Genomic DNA, 27,310 nt, shown 5'->3' with positions numbered 1-27,310 from the left:
CCTCACAGGGAGGTAGAGCCCATAAAAGGCTGATGACTCTCTCCCTCCTGTGTGTGGAGGACATGTTTCACCTGAGTGGGTGATTCAGCAGAGTTAGGAAGGTCCAGACGTTAGAGAAAAGTGAGGCACTCTGCTGTAATGAGAAGTCGCTCAGTCTGGGGAGGGAGCCTTATCTACAAAGCTGTTAGCTTACAGCCTGTTTTGGTATTACTGTGGCTTTCATACAGTAAAGTGGATTATGGTCTTCAGCTGTGTGTGCGCGCGTGTGCATGTGTGTGTGTGTGTGTGTGTGTGTGTGTGTGTGTGTGTGTGTGTGTGTGTGTGTGTGTGTGTGTGATTATTTGCTTACCTGTTTTGTACGCCTGTGTGTTATTCATGAGGTAACGTCCATTCCTGTATATCTCTAACACCTTCTCAAGGTAAGTGAGGGTCTCATCTGTACTCCAGAGCAGCTCACCTAAAACACACACACACACACACACTCAGACTGCTATTAAACCGCTAACGCTGACTGACAGCATATCCCTGCCCTCGCTACATTACTTGAGGGTGGCGGCTTCGTGATTCACAGCTTTACAGGGGAAGAGCGATAGCATCGGCGCTAAGCCCACCCACGCTAGCATCCCGTACCTTCACGGCCAGTTATGTCCAAGAGAGGCAGGACTCAAACGCTACGTGACATACCATCACCCTGATGAACATGGTGATAGGAAACCCGTACAAAGCAAACAGACTCTCAGACGGGGCAGGTAAGAAAGGGGGGAGGGTGGAACACAGGAAGAGAGAGAGAGAGAGAGAGAGAGAGAGAGAGAGAGAGAGAGAGAGAGAGAGAGAGAGAGATGAGGGCGAGTTGAACGAGAGGAGAGCATCCTGCCGGTGGGTCGGGATTTGACCCCCACCTGAGCAGGAGAGAGCGTACGCTCACCTGTGGAGTTGACGATCTTGTCGAGAAGTGGCCTCAAGGCACTGGGGGCGCTGTGGGGGCAGCAGGTACGTGAAGAAGAACCTGAAACCAAACGGAGAAGACTAACCAGTCCAACACAGCTTTGCTGAACAGAAAACTGGCAATATCCACACAGCAGCCTCAGGCCTGTCCGCGCTTGCCCTCACCTGTAGGCGTTGTAAAGGTTCCTCTTCTCGTTGATGCCCTCACAGCGCCCCCTGCTGCACGGGAGGGTGAAGTTGCGCGCGGGAAACTCCAGGAGGCAGTCGGCCGGCGAGGAGGGCGAGCAGGGTGTGTCCTCCACGCTGGCGTCGTCCAGGTCCGTCACCTTGAGCTCGCCGCCCACCAACACGAACTGGCGCGGCCTGAAGTCCAGAAGGGTGAGGGAGCCCAGCGGGGACTTGGCCAGGAAGCACAGCAGCCTGCCCAGACTCACACAGATCTACAGGAGGGTCAGAGCAGAACGTGAGCTTTAACGGTTCCGGACGGCCCGATCGAGGATTAGCAGCGGGCTGCAGCGGATGTTGGGTCTGGGGCGAGTGGGAGATCTGGTCACCTTCACCATCAACAAATGCAGCCTTGTTACTGGTCGGTGGCCTTACCGAAGAAGCACGTCTAACGCTGTCTAACCTGACTGGAGACTTTCCATTGCATCCATCACTGCACGTCTAACATGGCCTTGTGGGTGTCGGCTACAAGCAGCACAGTCAACACTAAATCGCTTAAAGGACCACTTCAATGTGTGTGTGTGTGTGTGTGTGTGTGTGTACATTGAGGATTAGCACTCTTGTTGTGTATGAGGGTGTTAGAGGTTGGGCTGGGTCCAGTAGACGGTCACGGGCCCTGGGGGGGGGGGGGGGGGAGCCTGCGTGTACACAAACCCACGGCCACAGGAGTAGTGACGGCCCGAGGAGCGGGGGAGGGGCCGGTGCAGGTCCTGCTTTTCATAGCAGACAAAAGCTGTTTTTAATGTCCTCAGGATTAGCAGACAGTGGGAAGTTTAGTCTCTGACCAGTGCGGTGAGGGTGTCTGGGGGTGTTTTTGTTCCCTCGCTTTGATGTAGCAACGGTTAGGTAGAACTTCAGAGGAAGAAAACTGCACCAAACCTAAACTGACAAAGGTGCCATCTGCGGCGTTCACACTCCCGCCGTCACGAGACACATTCATGAACACAGCTGCAGAGCACACGCAGTAGACACGTGTGCATGCGCAGGGGGCGGGGCCAAGCGAGTCTATGACCACAGGCGCGGGAAATGGCTCCACCCATAAATGAACCCTTGTGACCCGGCTTCCCAAGAGCCTTTGCACCTTGTAGCAGCACTACAGAAGCACTTGTGAAGTGGCTGTAGCTCCTTCAGTCAGGGTGCACCTGGCCAGATAGAACCTTCCAGAATGAAGAGAAAAAAACACTGTACATACATACATAAATTCAGGTCGAGAATCACTGAGTGATGAGAAACATGTCACTGAACTTTCTGCAGTCTTGGCTACAAACAAAGCAGGAATTTAATGTTGGAGAATTTAGGGTTCATATTGAATTTCAGGCTCTCTGTTTACAATGTTTCAAAAACTCTCAATTTTGTCATTTCTGGGAAAAAAGGGTTTTAAAATGTATTACTTCTTGTTAAAAATATCAAGTTTTAATACAAAATGAAAACTATGTTGAAATAAATCACAAAAAAAGCAGAGAGAAATCAAAAACGTTCCACATAGAGCCGTGAAAAATGGCCCATGTCATAGCTGGTACTCATGGACACTGAAGCTAAGAGAGAAGTTAAAAAAGACATTAAGAGAGACATGGAAAGAGAAACTAAGGGAGAAGTTAAGAGAGAAGCTAAGAGAGGAGCTAAGAGAGAAGTTAAGAAAGACATTAAGAGAGACATTAAAAGAGAAGCTAAGAGAGAAGTTAAGAGAGAAGAGAAGCGGAGAGAGAGAAGCTAAGAGAGAAGTTAAGAGAGGAGCTAAGAGAGAAGCTAAGAGAGAAGTTAAGAGAAGAGCTAAGAGAGAAGGTTAAGAAAGAGGTTAAGAGAGACATTAAAAGAGAAGCTAAGAGAGAAGTTAAGAGAGAAGTTAAGAGAGAAGAGAAGTTAAGAGAGGAGCTAAGAGGGGAGCTAAGGGAGAAGCTAGGAGAGAACTTAGAAGAGAAGTTAAGGAAGGAGCTAAGAGAGAAGTTAAGAGAGAAATTAAGAAATAACTAATCTAAGAGAGAAGCTGTTTTTATTCTCCCAAAAGGCCTTTTGCTCCCAGCTGGAAATTCACTTGCTCTGGTTAAGATGGCCAGAACTCAGGGCAAAAATTTAGCCTGGCAAAAAAACATCCCAGAATTCCACAGTATGTGGTGTAGTGTAATGTGCCACTTCAGAGTTTCACTTGGGGCACATTAAGAGTGCCAGTGTGAGGCCGCTGGAGTGCTGACGGGCAGAAGCTGCTGGGCGCTGCGGGATGAATGGCTGTGCTGATTGGTACATCGCTGCGATGACACGTCGACGAGTGTGGTGCAGTCTGCAGGGGCGTGTGTGTGTGTGTGTGTGTGTGTGTGTGTGCGTGTGCTGCTGTAAAGCACATGAGAGAGGACAGGGCCTTGTGAGAATGCTCTTCTGTATCTGTGCATAACGGCATACACAGATCCACAGTGTCCTAGCGGTCCAGTCCAGAGTAAGACACACTGAGCTCACACACTCCCTCTGCTGTGGAATGATGGCCCTTGGGCCCAGTAGCTACTCCGCCCTCGCCTTAGCCACACACACCGCCCGTGCCAAAGGAAGTAATAAGAAATAATTACCCGTGGTTGCCATGGTGACAGCGATTAGCAGGGTGAGCTGGGCGATCCCTGTGCCCTTCCTGGTCAGTAGACACAGGAAGTGGCAGACGGTGACCAGTGCCCCCCCTACAACCACTACAGAGCATAGACTACCCATGAAATCTGGCATGGCTGCGCATCCTGGTCACACTCATATCTGACCACAGGGGTTGATATGGCAGACGCAGACATCTACGCAGACGCAGCTCTCTGGCCCACTCACCCGGAACCTCTCCTCCCAGGGGGTCTGCAGGAGCTGGATCATCTCCAGAGGACTGCCCAACTCCGTGATGGCCGTCACCGTGTCCTTGATGTCGTTACTGTCTTGGATACAGTAACCGTATAGCTGTGGACCAGAGACAGAGAGAGAGAGAGATAGAGAGGGTGAGAAGGAGAGAGAGAGAGAGGGCTGTTAGACCACCACTCACTCAGCCCTAGATAACGGCACTGTGTAGAATTTCACTGTTTTGACTCAGGAAAATTTGTATGTGTGTGTATGTGAGTGAGTGTGTGTGTGTGTGTGTGTGTGTGTGTGTGTGTGTGTGTGTGTGCGTGCGTGCGAGTGTGTGTGTGTGCGTGTGTGTGTGTGTGTGTGCGTGTGTGTGTGTGCGTGTGTGTGCGTGTGTGTGTGTATCACTAGAGAGGGCAGACGAGGGGAGTGGAGTATCAGGTTAGAGATAAGAGTAAATCAGCACTTTGTTTTACAGTCAGCTGCGGTCACAAGTTTACTGCTCTGTGTGGAGTTGAAAACACACACACACACACACCCACCACACACACACACACACACACACACACACACACACCCTATTAGCTACTACAGCAAGGTGAAACGCCAGACACAATTAGGAATCTCAACTTTGTGTGATGGTTCAAGCAGGAGAGCTCTGAGCTCCACTTTAACCGAGGGGCATTTACCCTTCATACAGCCGTGTCCTCGACTGAATTTGGCGCATTGCTTACAGAAACATTTTCTTAAGCTAATTTAAGCCAAAGGAGCTAGTTCAAATTAAACGGCATGAAATTTAATCTGGAAGGAAAACACTCGGGGGCAAAGCGGCCGGCTAGTCCCACCACCAGAGTCCACAGGAACAAAGAGGAGCGGAACAGTGTGTGCTGGTCGAGGCCCACATCCACACTCCACTCTCACACTCTCCACGTCTGCTGGGCTATGTTCACTTGAGCTGTAATCACCCCCCCCCCCCCCCCCCCCCCCCCAAAAAAAAAAAAAATCCTATTTGAGCACAAGGACTCACTCAATTGTGAATGTGGAACTGAATCAAAATATAGATGTGAATGTACGTGTGTGTTATGTGTGATTTATGTTAAGAGAGAACATGTATATTTTGTTTTCCCACATGGCTAATGAGTCCACACTATTTCTCCAGCACACATACTGACCTCTGCAAAGAGAACGCCAACATCTATTCCAGGATTCATTCTTCTCTAAATGTGGATAGGTCAGTCACACTGGTGTCTGCCATCACTCCAATCTGATACAATAGCTGCCATGCTAAAAACAACCAGTGCCATGCACCATAGTGTAATGCAGCAAGGTCAATACACACACACACACACACACACACACACACACACACACACACACACACACACACAGTAAAAGCATAGGTGGCACTCTGTGTGCCAGCTGTAGAGGTTGAGATGCCAGAGGCCATCCCTGGGTTTGCTACGCCACCCAATGCCTGGCACAGAGAGAAGAGCACCACTCATTAAAGAACTTGAATTTAATTGAGTCACAGAACGGTTTAACAAGTATAGCAGCAACAGAGGATCTAACGGTGCAACCCAGAAATGTGGTGTCAGAAACGTGGCCCTCGAGATCAGACGTCTGATTACAATCCTGATATAATGCATAGTGAGTGTAAGAGTCAACAAACACCAGCAGAGTTTTGACAGTGATGTAGCAGGCAGAGAGGATATGGAGACCAATCGAGGGAGCTTTCCAGGGCAAGAAAGCAAGTTCTATTTGAGTTTGTTCTATTTGAGTTTGTTCTATTTGAGTTTGTTCTATCTGAGTTTGTTCTATTTGAGTGTGTTCTATTTGAGTTTGTTCTATCTGAGTTTGTTCTATTTGAGTTTGTTCTATTTGAGTTTGTTCTATATGAGTTTGTTCTATCTGAGTTTGATCTATCTGAGTTTGTTCTATTTGAGTTTGTTCTATCTGAGTTTGTTCTGAGTTTGATCTATCTGAGTTTGTTCTATTTGAGTTTGATCTATCTGAGTTTGTTCTATTTGAGTTTGTTCTATTTGAGTTTGTTCTATCTGAGTTTGATCTATCTGAGTTTGTTCTATCTGAGTTTGTTCTATCTGACTTTGTTCTATTTGAGTTTGTTCTATTTGAGTTTGTTCGATCTGAGTTTGTTCTATCTGAGTTTGATCTATCTGAGTTTGTTCTATTTGAGTTTAGACACTCTCTAATGACTCTTATGACTCTTATCAGAATACTTCATCTAAGCAGTGTGTGTGTTTATTTGCATTCTTACCATGCAAGCATTCTTGAGACTTGCTGTGTGTGTGTGTGTGTGTGTGTGTGTGTGTGTGTGTGTGTGTGTGTGTAGAAGACTCCTTGACTGCTGTGACTCCACGGTGTTCTGAAAGATAACAGTCCTCCACATGGAGTGGAGGAGTGGTGGAGTGGTGGCTGTCTGCTCGTTGGCCTGGAGCCGGGCTGTCTGACCTGGGTTCAGAGGTCAGCACGCCTGTCCTGTCTGCAACTGCATCTCCTCAGCCCTGTCGCAACAGTCCTGTTGTGTCTCCCCTGCTCTGTCTCTGCTTTTACACAAAGTTTATTAGTGTATTAAAACAGAAGATTTCAGGACTGTAAAACCCCTGGCACTAGTGTTCTTGCATTTATAAAATGTTTTGGTTGCATTAGAAAAAAAAATCATTTGTTTCTTCTCAAACTTTCAACACTTTGGAAAAAGTTCATCAGTGCTAAAACTTCACCATACTGATACATGTACTATGGGGATATATGGTGATATTTTCATGTCATTCTCAACCAAAATTGTAAATCAATGACACATTGTTGGTAGAGAAACAAACACACAAAACAGCTTTAGAGGATTTAACCAACGAAACAAGTCTTACGTCTTTAAAATTTTTTTACGATTATTTAGGTTGGTTTTATTCAAGATCTATATAGACCATGAAGGAATGAAAAGAGAAAAAACAACCTTACCAAAGTGTGACAGAGTTATCAACAGTGTTACCCCATCTAAAGCAAAGCTCTTGGAACCTGTTTACTCATTTCTGAAATGGCGATGTGAACAGCACATTTAGCTACGCAGGAAAACTTTTCAACACTTGCAATAAAGGGCTAGGACAGTTCTGAGTACACCATAACAATGATCGCTTGGACAAAGGGTTTTCTTCCTGGAAAAGCGACGGCACTGAACATACAGTATATCATGATATCTGGCGATTTTGTTTTGGTAGAGGCTAGAGGCCTTTGTGGCCCTGTAAGGCACCATGCTATGACGTCAATGAGAACTAAGAAGAAAGACTGCCATCCCGAACAGGACCGGGGTAATTCTACGACTCTACCACAGGATGGTGTGAACCCAGTGTGGAACAGTGTTTTTTTTGTGTACTGTGTATCTGCCTTTCCCCAGAGCTCAGTCAAAAGTCTAATCAGCTCAAGGTCTTAGAGGTGCTAACACGAAACTTCATGAACCCAAGCAAGCCAGAAGCTCCCCTCGTGCAGAGTCCGCCACAGCAAATTACACCGCTTCAGAAAAGTCACTCGGCTCTACTGTGCGTACCTGCAAACATTTTCCCAACTTCCCCGCGCCAGTCCGGATCACGCGCCAACGCTCCAGGCTCCGTACAAAAGCATTTCTGTGCGAGGTGTTATTAATTTGTAAATAGGCTTGGCGGCCTGTGAACACACACCCGCTGTCACGCGGGCACACGCGGGCACACGCGGGCGTGCAGGCGCCCTTAACGAAGGTAATCTGGCAGCGCATCAGAACGGGCACGGAGGTGGCGATGTTTGTGCAGGGGCATAACGGCGCAGGGTGATGGCAGACGGCCGTCCGTGGGTCAGGGTCACTGAGCAAGCAACTGTCCACTAGAACAAGTGGGCCTCAGAAAGACGAACAGTCCCGATGCAGTGACTCACGTAGCAGAGGTTGAGAGCTGTGATTAGGGTCAGGTGTGCTGGGTTAGGAGGAGAACTGCTTCTGAGAAATTTCTATCTCTTCCATTTGAGAGTGCTTCAAATCTGTGATATCTATATATATGTGAAGCTTACTGTGGCTTAACAGAGAAATGACAAACGCTTCTGAAGATCGTCCAGAACTTGCAGAAAATTAAAATAAACACAGTATACTTATCTTCTCTTAGGCCGTTATACTTAATAATGAGTGCTGGAGCGTCTTTAGGACAAACGAGAGTTAATAAAGTCCAGTAAAGCAAACACCATTTTGATGACAGCGTCTAAATGAAATCTCCTCACCCTCAAATATTTGTGTAGTGTCCAACTACTTCTGAATTAGGGGCTGTGAACTGAACCATTGAAAATGATAGGGATCCTCAAGGGTGTAAGTGTGTGTGTGTGTGTGTGTGTGTGTGTGTGTGTGTGTGTGTGTGTGTGTGTGTGTGTGTGTGTGGGAATGCACATGCCAAGATAGAGGTCCACATTCTCCCTGTCCTCTCCCTGTAGTCAGCGGCGCTGGGACCATATAGAGCCAACACATGCCAGACCTGTAGTCAGGGTTTGTGTGTGTGTGTGTGTGTGTGTGTGTGTGTGTGTGTGTGTGTGTGTGTGTGTGTGTGTGTGTGTGTGTGTGTGTGTGTGTGTGTGTGTGGACCTCAGCACAGCTCCTCTCATTTCCTTCCTGTAGTCCTGGACCTGCCATTGCGGGACATCGTCCTGCAGCGCACCCTGATGACTAGCTCCATTAGCTTTAATCACGAGGACACGCCACTGCCAAACACACCATTCAGTTACGGCGAAAGGAAATTGTTTGAGACGCAGACGAGCGATAAGTTGGGAGATTAGGTCTACAAGGTGTTATGGGGGAGAAAAGCTATTTTTAGTTTCACATAAAATTGCACCATGTTTGTCCCGATCAGACTTGGCAAACGTCACAACTGTTTTGCCAAAAATAAGAAGAAAGTCACAGCGGAATAAATGAACTGAATCCACAATATTTTTTTGGGACACAGAATTCCAGGATAAATGAGACAAACACAGAGTTTCTGCAGCTTTTCTCTTTGTGTACGCTTCCTTCCTGTGGAAGCAGGAGGTTAAAATGTTAACCCGTGTTTAATTACAGTGAGGGCTTCAGCTAAAGAAGTCTCCCCCCCCCCCCCCCTTTCCTAAAAATGACCCTGGGGGCCTCTGTGTTCACGACATCTAGCTTTCACATTAACACTAGCAGGTTACTGATTACTCGTCTGTCAGCTTGTGTATGTGGGTGTGTTTGAGTGTGCATGTCTGAGGACCTGAGAGGCTAACAACATGACATAAATAAAATCTAGAAGAGCCTTAATCAGGGCCTGAGAGTGACACACCCAAAATCTTCACATACTTCACATACACATTCATATACTGCCCAATACGCCTCAAAGACCCATTCTTACACACACCATGACCAAAGTTTATTTATCTGGTCCTCAAGCAGACGAGCTCCCAACGACACACACCAGGTTTCTTCCCAACGACACACACACCCTGGCCACCTTCACCGATATCTCTCTCTCTGATCTGCACCGATCCATCTTGTTCATAGTAGCGCTAACATGGCAGAAGCCAGATGAGTCAATCAGCTCCTCTCCCATCTGGGTCCACCACATCCAGTTCACCAAAACGGCCACACGGCCACGGCTGGCTTCCCTCGTTCTGACCCCTCACCATCATCATCATCCCCACCACCACCCTGCCACACACGTTCAGTCTGAACGCGAGCCTACCCAGAGGGACCAGGCGGCCAGTCCTGCCTGCACCGGGCCGAGAGGTGCTTTGGGATTGCAGCTACGTGCCCTGCTATTGAACCCCTCGCCTGGATTAAATCAAGCCAACATATCAGATCGTCTCACCTCTGACCCCACCACCACCACCACCATCACCACCTCCACCCCCCCTCTTACAAAATACACCCTGCACATTTTTGTCTCACGTAGTGACTGCCAAAGCAAACGAAAGCCAACGCTCAGAGCGGGAAGTATTTGTGATCCAGTCGGTCAGCAATAACGGTCTCCGTTAATGCTCACATATGGGGAATATCATTGTCTACGTTTAATTATACGATCTCTACAGCTGCTTCATGGACAAAGTATTATTTGAAAAATGTTGCTGTCTCGTTAAGATGTTGAGAGAATCTGGCCCATGTGGGAGGAGACGTGGAACTGGAGGAAACCCCTGTGCTTACAGAAGTTCAATCTAATAAACAAAGAATTAGACTCTTTATATACAGATCCACTTGTTGCTCAGTAATGATTAATATTTCTGGCTGTTTGTATGTATGAGGGTGTGTGTCAGATGCTGCAATTTCATTAATTAAAGGAAATATATGTAATTGCATATTGCTACATACTACCATGTGTTTGATTGTCAGTTCAAAACTAAAGCTGCTTTAACTGCACTATATTCAATTTGAACATGCAGAAAATAAACATATTAAACCGCCAAGACGTGTGTCTGATGGATCAGTTTTTCACTGGTCTAGTTGAACAGTTATACGTGCAATCACGTAAAATTAAAATACATCTTTATGTTAAGAGACACGTCTACACTGTGGTGCCCCATAGCCGAAAACAGCGGCAACAGACCAAACAGCAGCGATTCTTCAAAATATGCTCGTATAGTCAAGAATGAGCTACAAAGATCAATAAATCAACATACTATAAAATAGTGTTATGCTATGACATAGTATAGCTAACTCTACGTTATACGTCTTTAAAGTATGCTATTCCAATAGTCCAAAAGTCTATTAACAGTCCCTAAATAACTGCGGGGTTTATACGCCGTCTTGAATGATACACTAAATAAGAAATTAGGTTTTGACTAATAAAAAAAATTAAAGACGCGGCAAATCACAAAAACACGTTAAATTAAAATACTGGATAAAGTCGAAGCCTGCGCGCGCTTAGGTAACTGCGGCCTATATCACGAGGCAGATCGCAACGGCACTCGATACTTGGTCCTGTACGGATGCTGGATAGATATACTGTTTTCAGAAGTGAAAAGTGCATCTCAAATATTATTCTGACTTTAGACCGTGCCACTGTGCAGCACATAAAATCCAACAACTTACGGCGAATTTCCAACAACACAGAGGCACTGGCCGAGTACCGTTCACGTGGGGTTGCAGATACAGTATACTGATCTTTTTAAGACTATAGAGTAGACTAACAGCAGTGAATATAAAAAATGTTATTTGATCGTATTTTATTTTTGATCGAGTATCATCATTTACGCAGCTTGTTATTAAGGTCTGGTTATGCGTGAGATAATTGCTTTTCTACGGTCTTCAATGCTGTGGTTAGAGGTTCTTTTGTGTAGGTATTATAATTGGGTCCCCTGTTCCGTTGGTGCCATGCTGAGAAGATATCTCAGTCATTTAGGCCCACAGCCGCCTCTGTCTTGGTCCGCTTTAAGTCGTTGTTACTGGTTAACCGTTAGTCGTGCGTGATAGTGTCTTATACGGGGACCAGGACATTTGATTGTGTGTGTGAGTGGTGGGGTGGACTAATTGTATCTAAAATTCCATGCCAAAAAAGTCTTCGTGTTTCAGACTATAGATGGTGTAAGGAAACACTCACCCTGGCCCTCTTTCAACAGACTCGGGCCAAAGGTGTGTGTCCAGTTATTTATATTATTAGACTCTTACAAGGGATTAATCCATAACGTCCATGTGTTTATATCCACATTCAAATATAATGGGTCATGCACTAGTAAATATATATGAACGAACACGAGATAAATGGGAAAACGACTTTAGAAATCATTGTTATTTGCACGGACGTATTACAGTTTAAGGTTTAACACTCACAATAATAAAGACACACTCTCCCAGCCCGAACTGATGCCGTGAAGGTCTCGTTCTCAACACGCCGGCGACGGCCTTAAAATCCAACTAAAGTAGAACAATAAGTCTCTCCTCGTTATCGGGCTCACAAAATGGGCCCGAGACCACAAACTTTAAAATATGTTTTACTAAGAAGTCATTTGGCACAAATAAACCTCTGCTCTGTCATTCGAGATGACCGTTGATAATGCGCGGTAGCTCTACACATACATTAACCTGAAGTGAGAGAATGAACCTTTTCTGTCAATTCTGACAGAATTTAAATTGATTAAGTGCGCAAACATTCACACTACAAATGTTTATTCGGCACGTGGTTAAAAATACGATTTTAATGCGGTTATCAGCCTGAGCGCAATCTGAGAACTTTAGTTTCTTTTATTCGAAGAATCTGGGACCACGGTTGCTTTTCACATAATCACAAATCTTAATTTCTTTAAATGTTCAATTTTTTTTTGCTCTTTATAACTGAAATAATTTTTTTCAACTGGGGAAAATACACAGGCTAATAGACAAAAAACATTGTAGTCTATTTCTGAGCTAATAGATCAAGAATAACAGCAATAATAAAATTACCTTGAGAATGTTTGGATGTTGCAATCTCTCCATCAGTGTCATTTCTTTGACTATTTTAAAGGATGCTAGTCTGTAACAATCTCCCGCCGACCCGTATTTTTTTACACAATTCTCCATATCATGACCTCCAAAATCCACTGATTTGAGTGCTACCGAAAAGCTGTCGTTCAAAGCCGCTTTGTACACCGCCTTGGTGTAGCCGGACCCGAGGTACTGGACGTTGGTCACGTTGTCAATGCTACTGCAGTCCAGCATCGCTTCGTTTGCAACATCCTTAGCTGATCTGGGTGGCGCATCTTCTGCAGCTGAGAGCGGATCTGGACCGATCTCGTGTTTGTTCTCGTTTCTCTCGTCTGCCCTGTGCGGCTCCCGGCTGCTCGCTCGGTCCAGATCCATCAGCCTCCTTCGCTCCAGCGGGCGAGCGGCACCGGCGGGGCCGGCCCAGTGCGCCTGTCGCTGACCATACCGGAGCATTTCGTCTAATCTCTCTCCTATCTGCACCTGGAGATCCTTCAGCCTGCCGGGGACGGTGGGCCCGTGGTTCTCCTCGGCGAAGGCGTGGAGGTTAAACTGGGAGTCCGGTTTCCCGTAGCGATGCGCCCTGTCGCCCTGGTGCTCGAAACCAGGTATGAACAGCAAATTCATCAGAGTTCCTATAAAAAACGAGAGACAAAAGCCTGCCGCAACAACGATCTTTCGCCGCTTCATCTTGTTTGTTATCATAAAAAAATAATAATAATAATAATTATTATTATTATTAACAAGAAATATCTTTGTTTGCCTCTCCAGCCTCCGCCCAACAGCCTCGCAGCTGTGGGCAACCGAGTCGCTCCGTGCTGTATTGTGTAATGTAAAAACGTCTTAGGCTCGCCGAGGATGAGGAAGGCGCTCACGTCTTCATCTCGCTGTTATGATTCATGCCGCTGCCTAGATTTAAGATCCACCCCATTTAAGAATGACCACGGTGACACTTGCCTCCGCGCGCACCCAAGACCCACGAACTGGTTCCGCCCAGCTAGTGGGGGTCTCCGCTAGACTACAGCCCCGTGTGCCTCTGAGCGACTGACACAAAACTGACGTCAGGATGACTGACAGTTGACTCGGCCCTGCAGCTGTGAACACTGTAGTTCTGCCTTCAGCGCACGCATGACTAGAACGCTTTGGGAGAAGCCGCGTCTCGAACTACACTACCCTGCATGCATTGCGAGAGGACTCGGCTACGAATTCCAGTAAACCAAGAACAGGGCGGCTCTCGTGATTCCTTGAAAATGGGGTGTGTTAAAAAAGTTGCCGCATGATCTGAGTTATGTATGGTAATATATTTGCTATACATGCGTAAAATGAGAAATGAAAAATTGATTATTTCACATTGGGTCCATCATTATGGATTTTCACTGTGACGCATTATATTTTAACATAGCAAGTGTAGATCTGAATTTGTTTAGGCTATGAAAATAATGTAATTAAGTATGCCGTTTAAATACTGTAAATGTACACGATAATAGACCGTGATATAATCAATTGTTCAAACGATAACCCAATACTGAAATGTTTTCAAGAAAGTATTTCGTCTGGTCTTTTGAACTGTATTAGACCTCCGGCCGTTATTCCAAATTGATAACTCAGTCTATTCCGCTTTGGACCGACGTTTTGCAAGCCTTTTTACTTTTTTGGAAAGAAAAATGTGTATAATTATGTCTCTGGGGTCGGAGAAGTAAAGGTTTAAATTAAAAACAGGCACGAGGAAAGGGGAGAAATAATTAAATAATGGCATTTTTAGGCTTACGCTTTGTTTAACGGAATAAGACATTCACTGGCGAAGGAGTGTAAAATAAGTCTATATCCAGTCTACATCTACTGCAGACTCACTGAGAAATAGCTGAAATAAAAATATAGTCGCTGAAGCTAAAGTTGTCTACATTCATGGCAAACCGGCTGTTCTTTTTTACTAAAGTTTGCCTACATATTGTTCCTGTTGTCTTTTAGTAGCGACCAACTCGCTGTTCTGGTTTATAAAGTAGGCAAAAGACCGGACAGAAGACCGTTTTAGAAACACGTGTATCCATCAAGGTCGCATTACCATGCTGTTAGCAACTCATGAACAAATACAATCATCCTGGATGGGCAAACACCCACGGGTCAGCAGGGGAGCCCTGAGACAGTAGCCGTGTGCTTTAATACGGGCACATGCACGTTTTCTTATTTGTAGCACCAGTTAAAGTTGGGTAATGTTAGTTTAAATGTCAAGTAAGTGTCAAACCTTTTTGGCATTTAAATGAATTCGAAAAAGTGCAATAGCTTTAAATTTCAGGCTGGTCTATTAACTTTTTGTTTGACTCTTTCTTAATGGTATAATGTTCTGAGGTAATACAGGAATATAGCCTACATCTTACACACGACAAAATTCATTTTAATTAACATCCTATAACCTATATCGTATAATCAACAAACAATATAAAAACATAATATTTCGTTAACATGCTGTAATTAATTAAAGATTATTTACCGCTTTAGCTCCATCTTCTGGACACTGGATACAATAATAACAATAATAATAATAATAATAATAATAATAATAATAATAATAATCATCATCATCATAATAGCAAACAGTTGCTGAAATTCACAAAGATCAATGTTAATCAACTTGTTCATCACCCAGCATGAGAAAATATTAGTTTTGTTAATTGCATGGCGTGCATGACAATACGATGCAACCTGGTTAACAAGCTTAACATCTCACTAGAGCTCGAAGTTACTATCACAAGTCGCGATCACAGAGCTTTTCGAGCAGATAGTTAAGTAGCCTATATTGGAAACAAGATTAAAAACAAAGTTATTTTACAGTGCACAGTAACCCAATAGTCTAAGAATCGTTTTTAGGTGTTGATGCATGTCGTCACGATACAAAACTGGGTATTATGGGTTTATGTGCTCAATATGTTGTTGATGTTAAAGCTATCCATGAATTTCGTAAAGTCCTAGCTTCGCCTTAAACGCTAGTTCCTCAAACACGTATCGGTTTCTTGACAGCAAAAAACGACAGACTGATGCGCTCGGAAATGGTTTTCCTAATCAGTTACTTGAAATGGTGAATTTGTTACTTTAATATATCCGATTCCGAGCGGGTAGGCGGGAGTCATTTGCAATGCTCCGCTGAGGGGAAGGGGGGGGGGCAGCTCCGTGGGGTGGAGACCGCCGTCGCCCCGGGGGACCAAAACAGCGTTAATCCCATTTAAAGAAGTTCATTTTCTTAGGGGGGCTTCCACTAAACAATGAAATAAACGTCAGCGTTTTCAAAGATGTGTATAGAGCCTTGGGCTTCCCATTTAAATGTAGTGCTACGTTTACATGCGAATTCCCCTCGGAGGGGGTCACCGGGCCGAGACCGAGGGATTATGCAGCTGCGCTCACCCTGCATATCGCGCGACCTTAATAAGGGCTTAATCCCCTGGCACGCTAATTATACGCTATAGGTAACCGCTCGATACGTATTCATTAAATTCGCGAGGGCTTGCTCATTACTGTAAGACATTACCCAGAGGCAGTAATGAAAGACCTGCCAATCAGTCACCCAAGGTTCAAACATAGTACACGGATGTTTTGCTATTTTATTAAGACACTGAAGCACACTTTACAGACTTAACCGCGCATGTCAAGTTATTTAGTTTTAAGCAGTATTTACTTTCAGTGTGTATTATTCCTATGTGATCTAATACTTTCTCCATAAAACTCCTCTTATTCATTATTATAGCCTATTATATTTCAGACCTTAAAGCATCAAGATTCCATATCCATGTCACTGTTGTAGTTTTATTTATTTGTACATGGAGTGCACCACATTCCAGTGCCAAAACCTGGAATACTGGAATTAATCATTACATTTAACTGTTATTGCTGTTTGAGTTTCCAGCATAGCTTCATGGTGAAATGTTTCAACAAACAATGTCCATGCAGCACAGATCTAGCCCTGTCTTGCCCAGGGAAAAGAGATCAACCAAAGTTACTAGGTACTGTGTGACTGCTGATTGCTAAAGAAAACACAGTTGGCGTCTGGTTTGACAGTGCACTGTATTTCAAACATTTTAAAGCAGTATTTTGTCACTGTAAAGACAGCGAATCTGTCTTTGTTGCACATCTTCACCCACAGCTGTGATTTTCCTGAGTTTTCTCCTCTGGGGGCTGGACTGAAGGAGGTTTTACATAAAAAGGTTAAAAATGACATGACTAATTTCCTCTGCTCCTGAATAAACGATTACCCACAAGACTTTCCACTCATCACATTTTTGGATTTCTATCGATTATAAGGAAATTATTACAAAATATCAAAGATCTTTTTTGATATTTCAGTTTATCTAGGTCTGGTTGTCCCTTGACTAATGTTAGCCCCATCCTAGACTTCATTCTGTTTTCCTATTAACCCCCTGTCCCCTGAAAAATCTCTTTTTAATACAACTTTTTAACAACCTTTTTATAACAAAGGTGTTAAATGTAACCATGAGGTGAATCTTGTGTGCATGAGTTCCTCCCTCAATCACTAAAGGGTGGGGTTATCAGTTTGGTGTTACTCATGAGGTGCTAATGGATAGTATTTATTTCTGAATCACCAACATGTGTTTAATGTGAATTCAGAATTCTTGCAGATATTGTGTTTTCTTTTAAAAGAAGAAACACTATTAGTTTAGAGATCTCTCATATCTCTATATAGTCTTCTTATGGTCTCCAACAAATAGATCACAACAAAAATAATTGGTTTAATGACCCATGCAGTTAAGATGACTCCCTGCATCACACTTAGAGGATGTAGCTCTGATAAACCTTCGCTGAAGAGGTGAACTACAGGTGAATTGCAAATGTTTTATCAGGAACTTTATGAGAGGTGATGTTCAGCAATACGGCTTCATGCTCTCAGACCATAAAATGTTATGGCCATGATTACCGCTTCGCTTCACTGGGCTCGAAAATCACGTGACGCAGGTGCACAGACGGTTTGTTGCATCTCTCCTGAGGTCACGTCCATGTTTGGTGTCAAGCCTGTTTAGCTTGTGGCATCTCCAACTGTGACTTCTGACAAACCAGTTGTTTTGTGTGCTGCTGAAATTGTCCTGAACATCAGAGACACCCACGCAAGCAGGGGGAGGTGAAAAAAGAAATTCCGTTCTCAGCATGTCTGCATGGGGGGAATTGATTCAGATGTTTCCAATCAGGAGTGTCTATTAAAGAGGTCTGGTCAGGTCATTTTATCTCCGCACGGTATCACTCCACCCTGCTAGTGGGCCAGAAAATTGGATAGAGGTGTCCTTTCTGTTCTGTCTCCTCTCAGTCTCACTTACTGCTGGATGTGTTCTGACAGAGTGCAGAGAAGAAGACCTGATGCTCCTGATCACGGACGTGGTGGTGGTCCTCCTCATTTAGAACACCAGATATTTGGATAAATGTGTTCATATCCTTCCCTAAAAGCTTCCTTTGTCCTTGTGACTCATTCATGTTGCCCTTTGAAACTGTAAAGTTGTGTTTTCTGTCTCTTGAAGTAATTCCTATTCTTTATTTTCCATGTACTTTTGCCTTTATTTTCTCATTCATGTTATGCACCACCCAGGTAGCATCAGCAGTCCCTCTATCATTATTATTTCAACCAGTCATACAGCCACTACACCAGTTAGGTGTTTAATCTATGTACCAGCAGAGGTGGGACCAAGTCAGTGTTTTGCAAGTCTCAAGTAAGTCCAAGTCTTTATACCTCAAGTCCCGAGTCAAGTCTCAAGCAAAGACACTCAAGTCAAGTCAAGTCTCGAGTCAAGACAGGCAATAGTCAAGTCAAGTCCCAAGTCTGAAACTTGGAATTTCAAGTCCTTTCGAGTCTTTTTTTTTTTTTACCAATGTTGCAGGTATATTTTAAATGTAAATAATAGACATGCGTTCTTTTTTTAATCTGTATTCTCCTCAAATCTTGATAAAACATGTGCAACTGAAAACACGAAGTATAAAAAAAAATTAAAATTACACCTCTTTATTGCACAGTTCAATTTGTTAAACTTAGCTGCAAGAATATTCATACTTTAAACTACAATTTTCCAGAAATAAATATTCTGTGAAAAAGTCATAAGTAGAACTCCATGTTCAAATAAAAAAGTGCTGATATTTTCACAGTACAATACAAAGAACCATAACAGCATTTTCCCTCTCTTCTCTTATCTGGTTTCTTGGAGAACATGTGTGTCCATGTGTGAGTGACACAAGACAAACAAATATAAGAACTGAACAATTAACAGGAATCTGCAACTTTAGACATTTCAGTAAACTATTCTGCATTGCATTTGCTGGCCAAAAGTCTGTATGTCATTTGTGCACGATGAATGATGTCCCCATAGCTGAAAACTCGCTCCACTTTTGTCAATATATTTTTTTCTCGACGTAGATGTCTTCAAATACACAATCCATGCTGAGATAGAACTGGATATTATGATGGTGACAGAGAGAGGCTCTCTTCCCTGAGTTCAGAGAACCCAGGGTTGCCAACTCTCACGCATTGAGCTTGAGACACACGCATTTGACCGTCTTCACACGCTCTCACGCCACACATCCGATTTCTCACGCCGGAAAAAAATCTAGTTTATTTACCTCTGATCCACATCAATGATTCAATGAGTTACTAGTTCGCTCTGGCACCAACCACTGGCGATCGATCGATCGCGATATAATACTTAATTTGTGTCCATTTTACACTCCGCCCGGTAAAAATTTACGTTCGCAGCTCATGCACACACACACGTACAGAGTGTGGAAAAGCAGAGGACTGGTCTGCGTCAGAAGGACGGAAATGAAATTAATGGGGCGCACTTTATAAATATTAATATGCGTTTTAAAATTTAGATTTGGGGTAAAAAAAAAATCAAGTCTTTGCAAGTAAACAGGTTCAAGTCCAATTCAAGTCCCAAGTTATTGGTGTAAAAGTCCAAGTCAAGTCTAAGTCTCTGAATATTTTTTCAAGTCAAGTCAAAAGTCTTAATATTAATGACTCGAGTCTGACTCGAGTCCAAGTCATGTGACTCGAGTCCCCACCTCTGTGTACCAGCACTGTGGGCTGGGCCATCCACAGCCATTTGTCCCGGTCCCAAACCCAAAGAAACCTCTTGATTTTGTCCAGCCATAAACTGTCCATGTTTACTTATTCTTTAAAAAATGCCAAATATAAACTTCACTTCCTGTCAATCTAGTGTTTCTCAAAAAAGGCCTAGTGATAACACACATTCTCCAACTCTCACGAGCTTGTCAAACTGAGAGCACGTTCCACTTTTCACCATGTTCCACTGTTCACCATGTTCCACTGTTCACCATGTTCCACTGTTCACCATGATCCACTGTTCACCATGTTCCACTGTTCACCATGATCCACTGTTCACCATGTTTCACTGTTCACCATGATCCACTGTTCACCATGTTCCACTTTTCACCATGTTCCATTGTTCACCATGCTCTACTGTTCACCATGTTCCACTGTTCACCATGATTCACTGTTCACCATGTTCCACTTTTCACCATGATCCACTGTTCACCATGTTCCACTGTTCACCATGTTCCATTGTTCACCATGCTCTACTGTTCACCACATTCCCCTGTTCACCATGATCCACTGTTCACCATAGTCCACTGTTCACCATGTTTCACTGTTCACCATGATCCACTGTTCACCATGATCCACTGTTCACCATGATCCACTGTCCACCATGATCCACTGTTCACCATGGTCCACTGTTCATCATACTTTCCTTTGCTGTCGAACATGCATTGAAACCTACCAAATCCTGAGGAGAGGTACAGACTGCATGTCAGCAGAAATTAGCAGTTATTTTACAATATTATTTTAATTTTATGCCGTGGATATCTGTAAACACAGACATTTAAGAAATTATCATTTATAATAATTTGAAATGACCCCAAACATTGTAAAAACTCCTTTTTTTAATTTTGTTTTTTTTAATAGATTTTTTTATGTTTAAACGTTGGTATATTTTCACATTTTCCCAATTTATTTATTTATTTGACTTTAGCTTTAACAGCAGTAAAATAATCAAAATGATGAAGAGTTCATCAGCATGTATGTTTACGTTCAGCACCGTTTTCCTGTAAAAGCACATGTTCCTGTATATTTCTCCATATGATGATCTCTCCTTGAAATTCATGAACCTAAATGCACAAAGTTTCAACCATCTGCTCTCGTTGTAAAGTGTAATTCCCGACGGCTCACAGCATGGTGGGGACATCGAAACCGCACGCAGCCATCTGGCCGGGGCAGCGACGGACCTCCGGGTGGGTGCTTTCTGTTGCGGGACGGCTGGATCACTGGCCTGTGTCGGCTATGCCACAGTGCCCAGGAGACTCGCGAATAGGCAACCAGAGAGCGGGGAGCAGCGGGGCAGGGAACCTGATCCTTTGGGTCTGCAGTGTCACCGTGGATGTGGAGAGAGTAGGGTCTTACAATGGAGCCCCTCAGAATATACACACAGGAGTGAGGGGGTGTGGAAGGGTGGGAGGGGGGGCAGGGAGTGAAAGAGACAAAGAGAGAAGACAGGCTGGAGAAAAGGGGGACATTGTTGTCATGGCGCAGGTGTCCAGGAGTACGGGGAAAGAGCAAGAGGGAGACAGGGTGCACACCTGGAGGCTGTCGTGCAGGTTAAAAAGAAGGAAGGACAGACAGACAGACAGGCAGACAGACAGATGGACAGACAGACAGGCAGGGGCCTCATTACTCTAGGGGTCTGCATATACATGAAGGCAGAGAATGACTACTGGGGCCCTGTCTGTATTCAGGGTGAATATAAAGACGTTCATTCTGTCTGTGTGAGGCCAGCCACCTCAGAATCACCACACACACACACACACACACACACACACACACACACACACACACACACACACACACACACACACACACACACACACACACACACACAGGTGCAATATGTGTCCTCATCCAATTCCATATCCCAGATTGTTCCTAAAGATAGGGAACTACACAGAGGTGTTTCCTTTATGGAGTGGCCTCGCTGACCCTGCTGCATGGCAGACCCGCTCTTGTTCCAATGTGCTAAGCACATGCACTGCGGAGCAAGAACCAGCCCTCGGCACGTTTCCTTCACCAGATCTTTAGAACAGTGTTTTGCACGATTTCCCCCGTGATTAACGTGGACCTAATGCACGTTTATTGGGTTAAATGTTTCACTTGCTGGCCTCAAGCTGGTCTTCCTGCCACCATGTGATTGACTGCAGCAGGAGAGCTGGATCCGGCCAGTATCTGACCCCCCGACGTTCTCCGCAGCTCCTCGCCAGGGTTCCTCGGCTGCACATCTGGCCACCGTGTGCAGCGCAGATCAGACTGAACCGCCGTGGTGTGAGCTGTCAAGCAGTATGAAGCCCCTCCTCCTGAAGTCCCACAATCCCAACCAGGGCACAGTCCCCATCTCTCTTTCTATCTTTCGGTGTCTCTCTCTTTGTCTCTGAGAACATATGATGTTCTCCTACTGTAGAAGCTCAACTGTGGCAGGCAGAGGCGTCATGGATCATAGGGGCTCTGGATACCCACCCAGCAAACCACAGGTGCACATTCACGGGGCTATAAAGTGGATCATGCATGTGGATCCTTAGAAGAAAAAAAGAAATTAAAAAACTCTTAGATGCGTAATGTTTCTGCATACAACATGGAGACCTCAATGTTCTTGATCACTGCTCTCTGAGTGGGTGAACTCTAGTGAACCTGCTGGCATGGATGAAAACATGCAGAAGACTCTGGAGACCACAAACCCTTATGGAGCACAAAACCTTGATGGAGCACACAGCCCTGATGGAGCACACAACCCCGATGGAGATTTCTTTCCGAAACCCCCCAGTGAAGGTGCTACACAACGCAACATTGTGTTCAATAACGCCTCCACAGGTAGATGCGGCCCTGCTGAGGAGTTGGAGGAGATCAGAGCTGGAGGAAGAGCTGACAGAGAAGGGAAGGAGAGGGAGAGGGAGCCAGGAGAGGAGGTGAAGGGAGTCAGGCGCTCCGGAGGGCGTTCGGCTCAGTCCAGCACAAGGGCTGAAATTTCATGGCCATTTAGGAAGAGCATGCGTGACCGTGTGGCCAGCCCTCACACCCCCACACCCCACACCCCACAACCCCACACCCCCGCACCCCTAACACGCTGCTCGGACTCAGAGGAACATGCTTCTTGGCTGACGTACGTGTGGACAGCAGAGGCTTTTCCTGCTTGCCACGACACCGCCTGCCCTCACTAGACCGCCGTGATCTATTGTCATGAAACTGGTGCACATTTACAACATTTTATTTAGTTATACATCTATAAAAGTGCAGCCCAGAATCAGGGTCAGCTGATCAGCTACGCTTCCTTTTACAAGTAACATTTGGAACACTGGGTGGCTGGAACTGTCCTCAGAATGATCAAAGCCAGGCATTACGCCATCTTGCTTTTAGCTTGAAAGCAAAGGCTCCAGGACTGTGGCCATTCTCAGAACTTGTCAAATAGGTGAGAAAGGTGCAAAAATGTCCACTGAAATAAAGAAAGTAGGACCAGGACCCCCAGCCAGCAGGAAGAGAACACCACTGTAATCCACTGGCCCCTCCCACATGTCACGACATGCACGGTGATTAACTGAAAACGAGGAACAGGTGCAAATATGGCGAAGAATATTTGACGTTAGCTGCTTGTTGGGAATGTTTGGGTAATGGGCTTGATGCTAATGTGGTGGGGATTAGGCACGCTCTCTAAACACCCGTGCTGAAGGTCAACCCAGTGCCAGCCACAGTCGCTCAGATTTCACTTGGACTTTCCTCTTTCCTCTTACGTCTTGTTCTACTGGTGCGATGATGACTTGCTGTCTAATTAAGGGAATACGCACACTCCCGGCTTCATGGCTTTGCATTAACGTGTTCCTCAGTAGCCCTGCTCTAAACTGCTTTGGGATTTACACTGGTAGAATTTGAATTATGTCCGGTGTCCTGCGCACTCCCCTTTGCATACGGCGCACTTCTGGAAAGTCCTTGCTGTCGTGCATAAATTTTCAAGGGCTGGAAAAGCATTTTCCTCCTGGACTCCTTCAGGGCTGGTAGAGGAACCTTCCTGGTAGAGGAACCTTCCTGGCATGCTGGGGGTGAAGACTCCAGCTCAGGGAAACACACGGCAGCGATTTACAGCCCCACAGAGGCTCCCCGAACAGCCCTCCAACCCCAGCATCTGCCCCTGCCCCGGCCCCTGTCCCTGATGCCACGCCACTCTGCGGCATATGAGTGGGTTATCGTGTGTGGGTAGGTGTGATGCCGGGGGTGTCAAAAAGAAAGACAAAGATCAGCAAAGAAACATCAAACACGCTTAAATAAAAGAGCTACCAATCAGAATAAACTACAGACAAGTGACAACAATGATAAGGAATGTGGCTACAAATAGAGAGGCGTGGCAGGGGCGTGGCCAAAACACGAGCACATGGAGAAACAGAACAAAGATGTGAGTGACAGGTGGGGGCGGGGTCAGGAGTGACAGCAGGAGTGTGTGTGTGTGTGTGTGTGTGTGTGTGTGTGTGTGTGTGTGTGTGTGTGTGTGTGTGTGTGTGTGTGTGTGTGTGTGTGTGTGTGTGTGTGTGTGTGTGTGTGTGTGTGTGTGTGTGTGTGTGTGTGCATGTATGGATGTGAGTGTGCATATACGAATGTGTATGTACAGATCAGAGTTTGTGTGCGTTTCAAGCCTAGGCATTAATACACAACATGTGTTATGATACAGAACACATGAGGATGTTTAAGTGCAAAGATACAATGAAAGAGATTCATGAGTGCGTTTAATGTTGTATAAATATACTGTAAATCCATAAATATAAATGCATAAAACAGCATGAAATATATGAACCAGAAACACAAATGTGTTAAAGTGTTAATGAGGGTATTATTACACCATTAATGATTAAGAAGCACAATTCATTCACAAGTTGCACGAACTGCAGTCTGTTCTATATACCTGGGTATGGATAGTATTCAGACCCCTTAAAATTTTTCACTCTTTGTTTCATTGCAGCCATTTGCTAAAATAAAAAAGGTAATTTTATTCTCATTATTGTCCAATCAGCAACCCATCTTTATAAAAAAAAACTGATATATCACATGGTCATAAGTATTCAGACCCTTTGCTGTGACATTCATATTGAACTCATATGCTGTCCATTTCGTCTGATCCTCCGTCAGATCCTCCTAGGTCTGGCCAAGGTTACAAAATAACTCCTGCAGCACTCAAGGTTCCTAAGATCATCGTGGCATTCATAATCCTTAAATGGAAGAAGTTTGGGACGAACACAACTCCTCCTAGACGTGGCCATCCAGCCAAACTGAGCAATCGTGAGAGAAGAGCCTTGGTGAGACAGATGAAGAAGAGCTCAAAGATCCCCGTGGCTGAGCTCCAGATATGAAGGAGGGGGGAATGGGAGGAAGTTCTACAAAGTCAACTATCACTGACCGCCACCAGTTGGGCTTTATGGCAGACATAAAAAAGACATATGAAAGCCTGCATAGAGTTTGCCACAAACACATGAAGGACTCCCAGCCTATGAGAATTAGATTCTCTGGTCTGATGAACTTTTTGGCGTTCTAAGTTTTAATTCTAAGCGGTATGTGTGGAGAAAACCAGACACTGTTCATTACCTGCCCAATACAATCCCAACAGTGAAACATGGTGGTGGTAGTATCATGCTATGGGGGTGTTTCTCAGCTGCAGGGACAGGACGACTGGTTGCAATTGAAGGAAAGATGAATGTGGCCAAGTACAGAGATCCTGGAAGAGAACGTCTTCCAGAGGACTCTGGACCTCAGACTGGGCTGAAGGTTCACCTTCCAACAAGACAATGACCCCAAACACGCAGCTAAAATAACAAAGGAGTGGCTTTGGAAAAACTCTGACCATTCTAAACCCAACTGAGCATCTCTGGAGAGACCTGATCTCTGGAGAGACCTGATCTCTGGAGAGATACTTGTTGCATCATTCCCAAGAAGACTCATGGCTGTACTAGCCCAAAAGGGTGGTCAACTCAATACTGAGCAAAGGGTTTGAATACTGATGACCATGTCATATTTCAGTTTTCCTTTTTTAATGTATTTGCAAAAATTTCTACATTTGTGTGTTTTTATCTCAAGATGTGGTGCTGAGTGTACATTAATGAGAAATAAAATGAACTTTTTTTATTTTAGCAAATGGCTGCAATGAAACAAAAAGTGAAAACTTTAAATGGGTCTGAATATTTTCTGTACCTACTGTATGTAACATTCAGAAATGAATAAATTATGATTCATATGACAATACCTCTTCATTTAAATCAGGTGAACACACCAATCCATTTTTATTTCTTTAAAAAATAAAAACGAAAGGATGAAATTAAATTACAAAGGATGTGCAAAATCAAAATTAGGAGATAATCACCAAAGGGTTTTAAGATCAGTGCTTAATTTTTTTAATTTAAAAAGTAAAAATGGAGCCTTAACAGAAACTAGTGGAAATATTATGAAATCTCCTTGCCATACATGATGATGAATATTATATTATTATTATTATTGTTGTTGTTGTTAATAATTAATTATTATAATTAATAAGATTTTTTTATTTGATATGTTCCTTTCAGATGACTCAGAGACACAATTAAAATACATACAATTAAAAACTGTTTAGCTTTACAAATAAACTGAATATAAAGTTTTACACTCAAGTGTAATTTCACACAGCAAGATTATAAAAATGAACAGATGTGCAGACCTTTCACACTACTTACACGATAAAGAAGAAATTAATACAACTGTTTTGTAAAAAACAGATTTACAAGATTTATATCCAAGTGCAAAAAGAATTTAGTTCACACACACACACACACACACACACACACACACACACACACACACACACACACACACACAGTTCTTGAACTGGATCATGTCGTAATGCTTTTTGCTTGGTCGCATTTGTCAGCCAGTTCATCTTCTTTATGGCTGGAGAAGGACTCAAGCAGTAACATGCAAACAGACAAGACAGCCCAAAGCAAACGATCATCAATCCAGAGGCCCGAGGTGCAGATCTCCAGCTCTGTTTATGAGAGCACGTCTGTGATAGCGCCGTGCGGCTTCTGCACCCAGCAGCTCGATGTCTGCAGCACATCTCACATGTCCCATTTCATCAGTCACAGTCCACCGCGTGCTGGAGGTGTCGTCACGCACGAGGAGTTAATGCTCGAGCATGAGATATGGATACAGCCACACGCACACACATACACACACACGCAGGCTAATTCTTTAGCCATCAAACTAACATCTCTTAAGGCTCAAGTGTTGTGAAGACTCTGGAAACATTTTTGAGCACGAGTGGATGTGTGAGACTCCCAGAATTTCATCTTGAGTTTGGAGAGCAGGACCAACACAGAAGACATGGATCTGACGTTTGAATGGACCAACACAGAAGACATGGATCTGACGTTTGTTTTTCTCTTCCATTTATTGCTACTTTGACATGGGACCATTAACCAGTTACTGTCCTGTGCTCAACGTTTCTGGTTATGTCAGCATTGCACAATTAGTGCAGGTTTAATTCAAATGAATACATATTAAGCATAATAAATTACGCAAGTTTATAAGGCTGGAAGACACACCAACTGACATAATGACACACATTCACATGCGCACACACACACACACACACACACACACACACACACACACACACACACACACAGCAGGGCGGGTCACAGGGCGGCTGGCGCAGATCCAGGAAGCGTAGCGCATGCAGGCACAGCGGGCAGCTGCTGCCTGTTTTTGAGCCGCGGAGGTCAAAGGTCAGAGCAGCTCCAGCAGGGGGCCACTCAGCGCTGAGTGACGTGTAATAAGCGCGCGCCGTAGTCAGGAGCCCATCAGTCACT

At 44.5% G+C, this 27,310-nt stretch overlaps 1 protein-coding gene across 1 annotated transcript in view; it reads right to left on the bottom strand.

Moving 5' to 3' along the window:
• The window catches only part of pkdcca (protein kinase domain containing, cytoplasmic a), a 16,570-nt gene extending 3,141 nt beyond the window's left edge, over nucleotides 1-13,429 (bottom strand). Inside the window, 6 exon segments of the mRNA XM_076985750.1 lie at nucleotides 350-457; nucleotides 926-983; nucleotides 985-1,006; nucleotides 1,111-1,385; nucleotides 3,967-4,089; nucleotides 12,374-13,429. Coding sequence (XP_076841865.1) covers nucleotides 350-457; nucleotides 926-983; nucleotides 985-1,006; nucleotides 1,111-1,385; nucleotides 3,967-4,089; nucleotides 12,374-13,096 — 1,309 coding nt within the window. The 5' untranslated portion in view covers nucleotides 13,097-13,429.
• Nucleotides 13,430-27,310: the final 13,881 nt, after the last annotated feature.

This window comes from Brachyhypopomus gauderio, unplaced genomic scaffold (genome assembly GCF_052324685.1).
Source record: "Brachyhypopomus gauderio isolate BG-103 unplaced genomic scaffold, BGAUD_0.2 sc43, whole genome shotgun sequence".
NCBI lineage: Eukaryota > Metazoa > Chordata > Actinopteri > Gymnotiformes > Hypopomidae > Brachyhypopomus > Brachyhypopomus gauderio.
The sequence above is the reverse complement of the archived record's forward strand: the minus strand, read 5'-3'. Positions and strand labels throughout refer to the sequence as shown.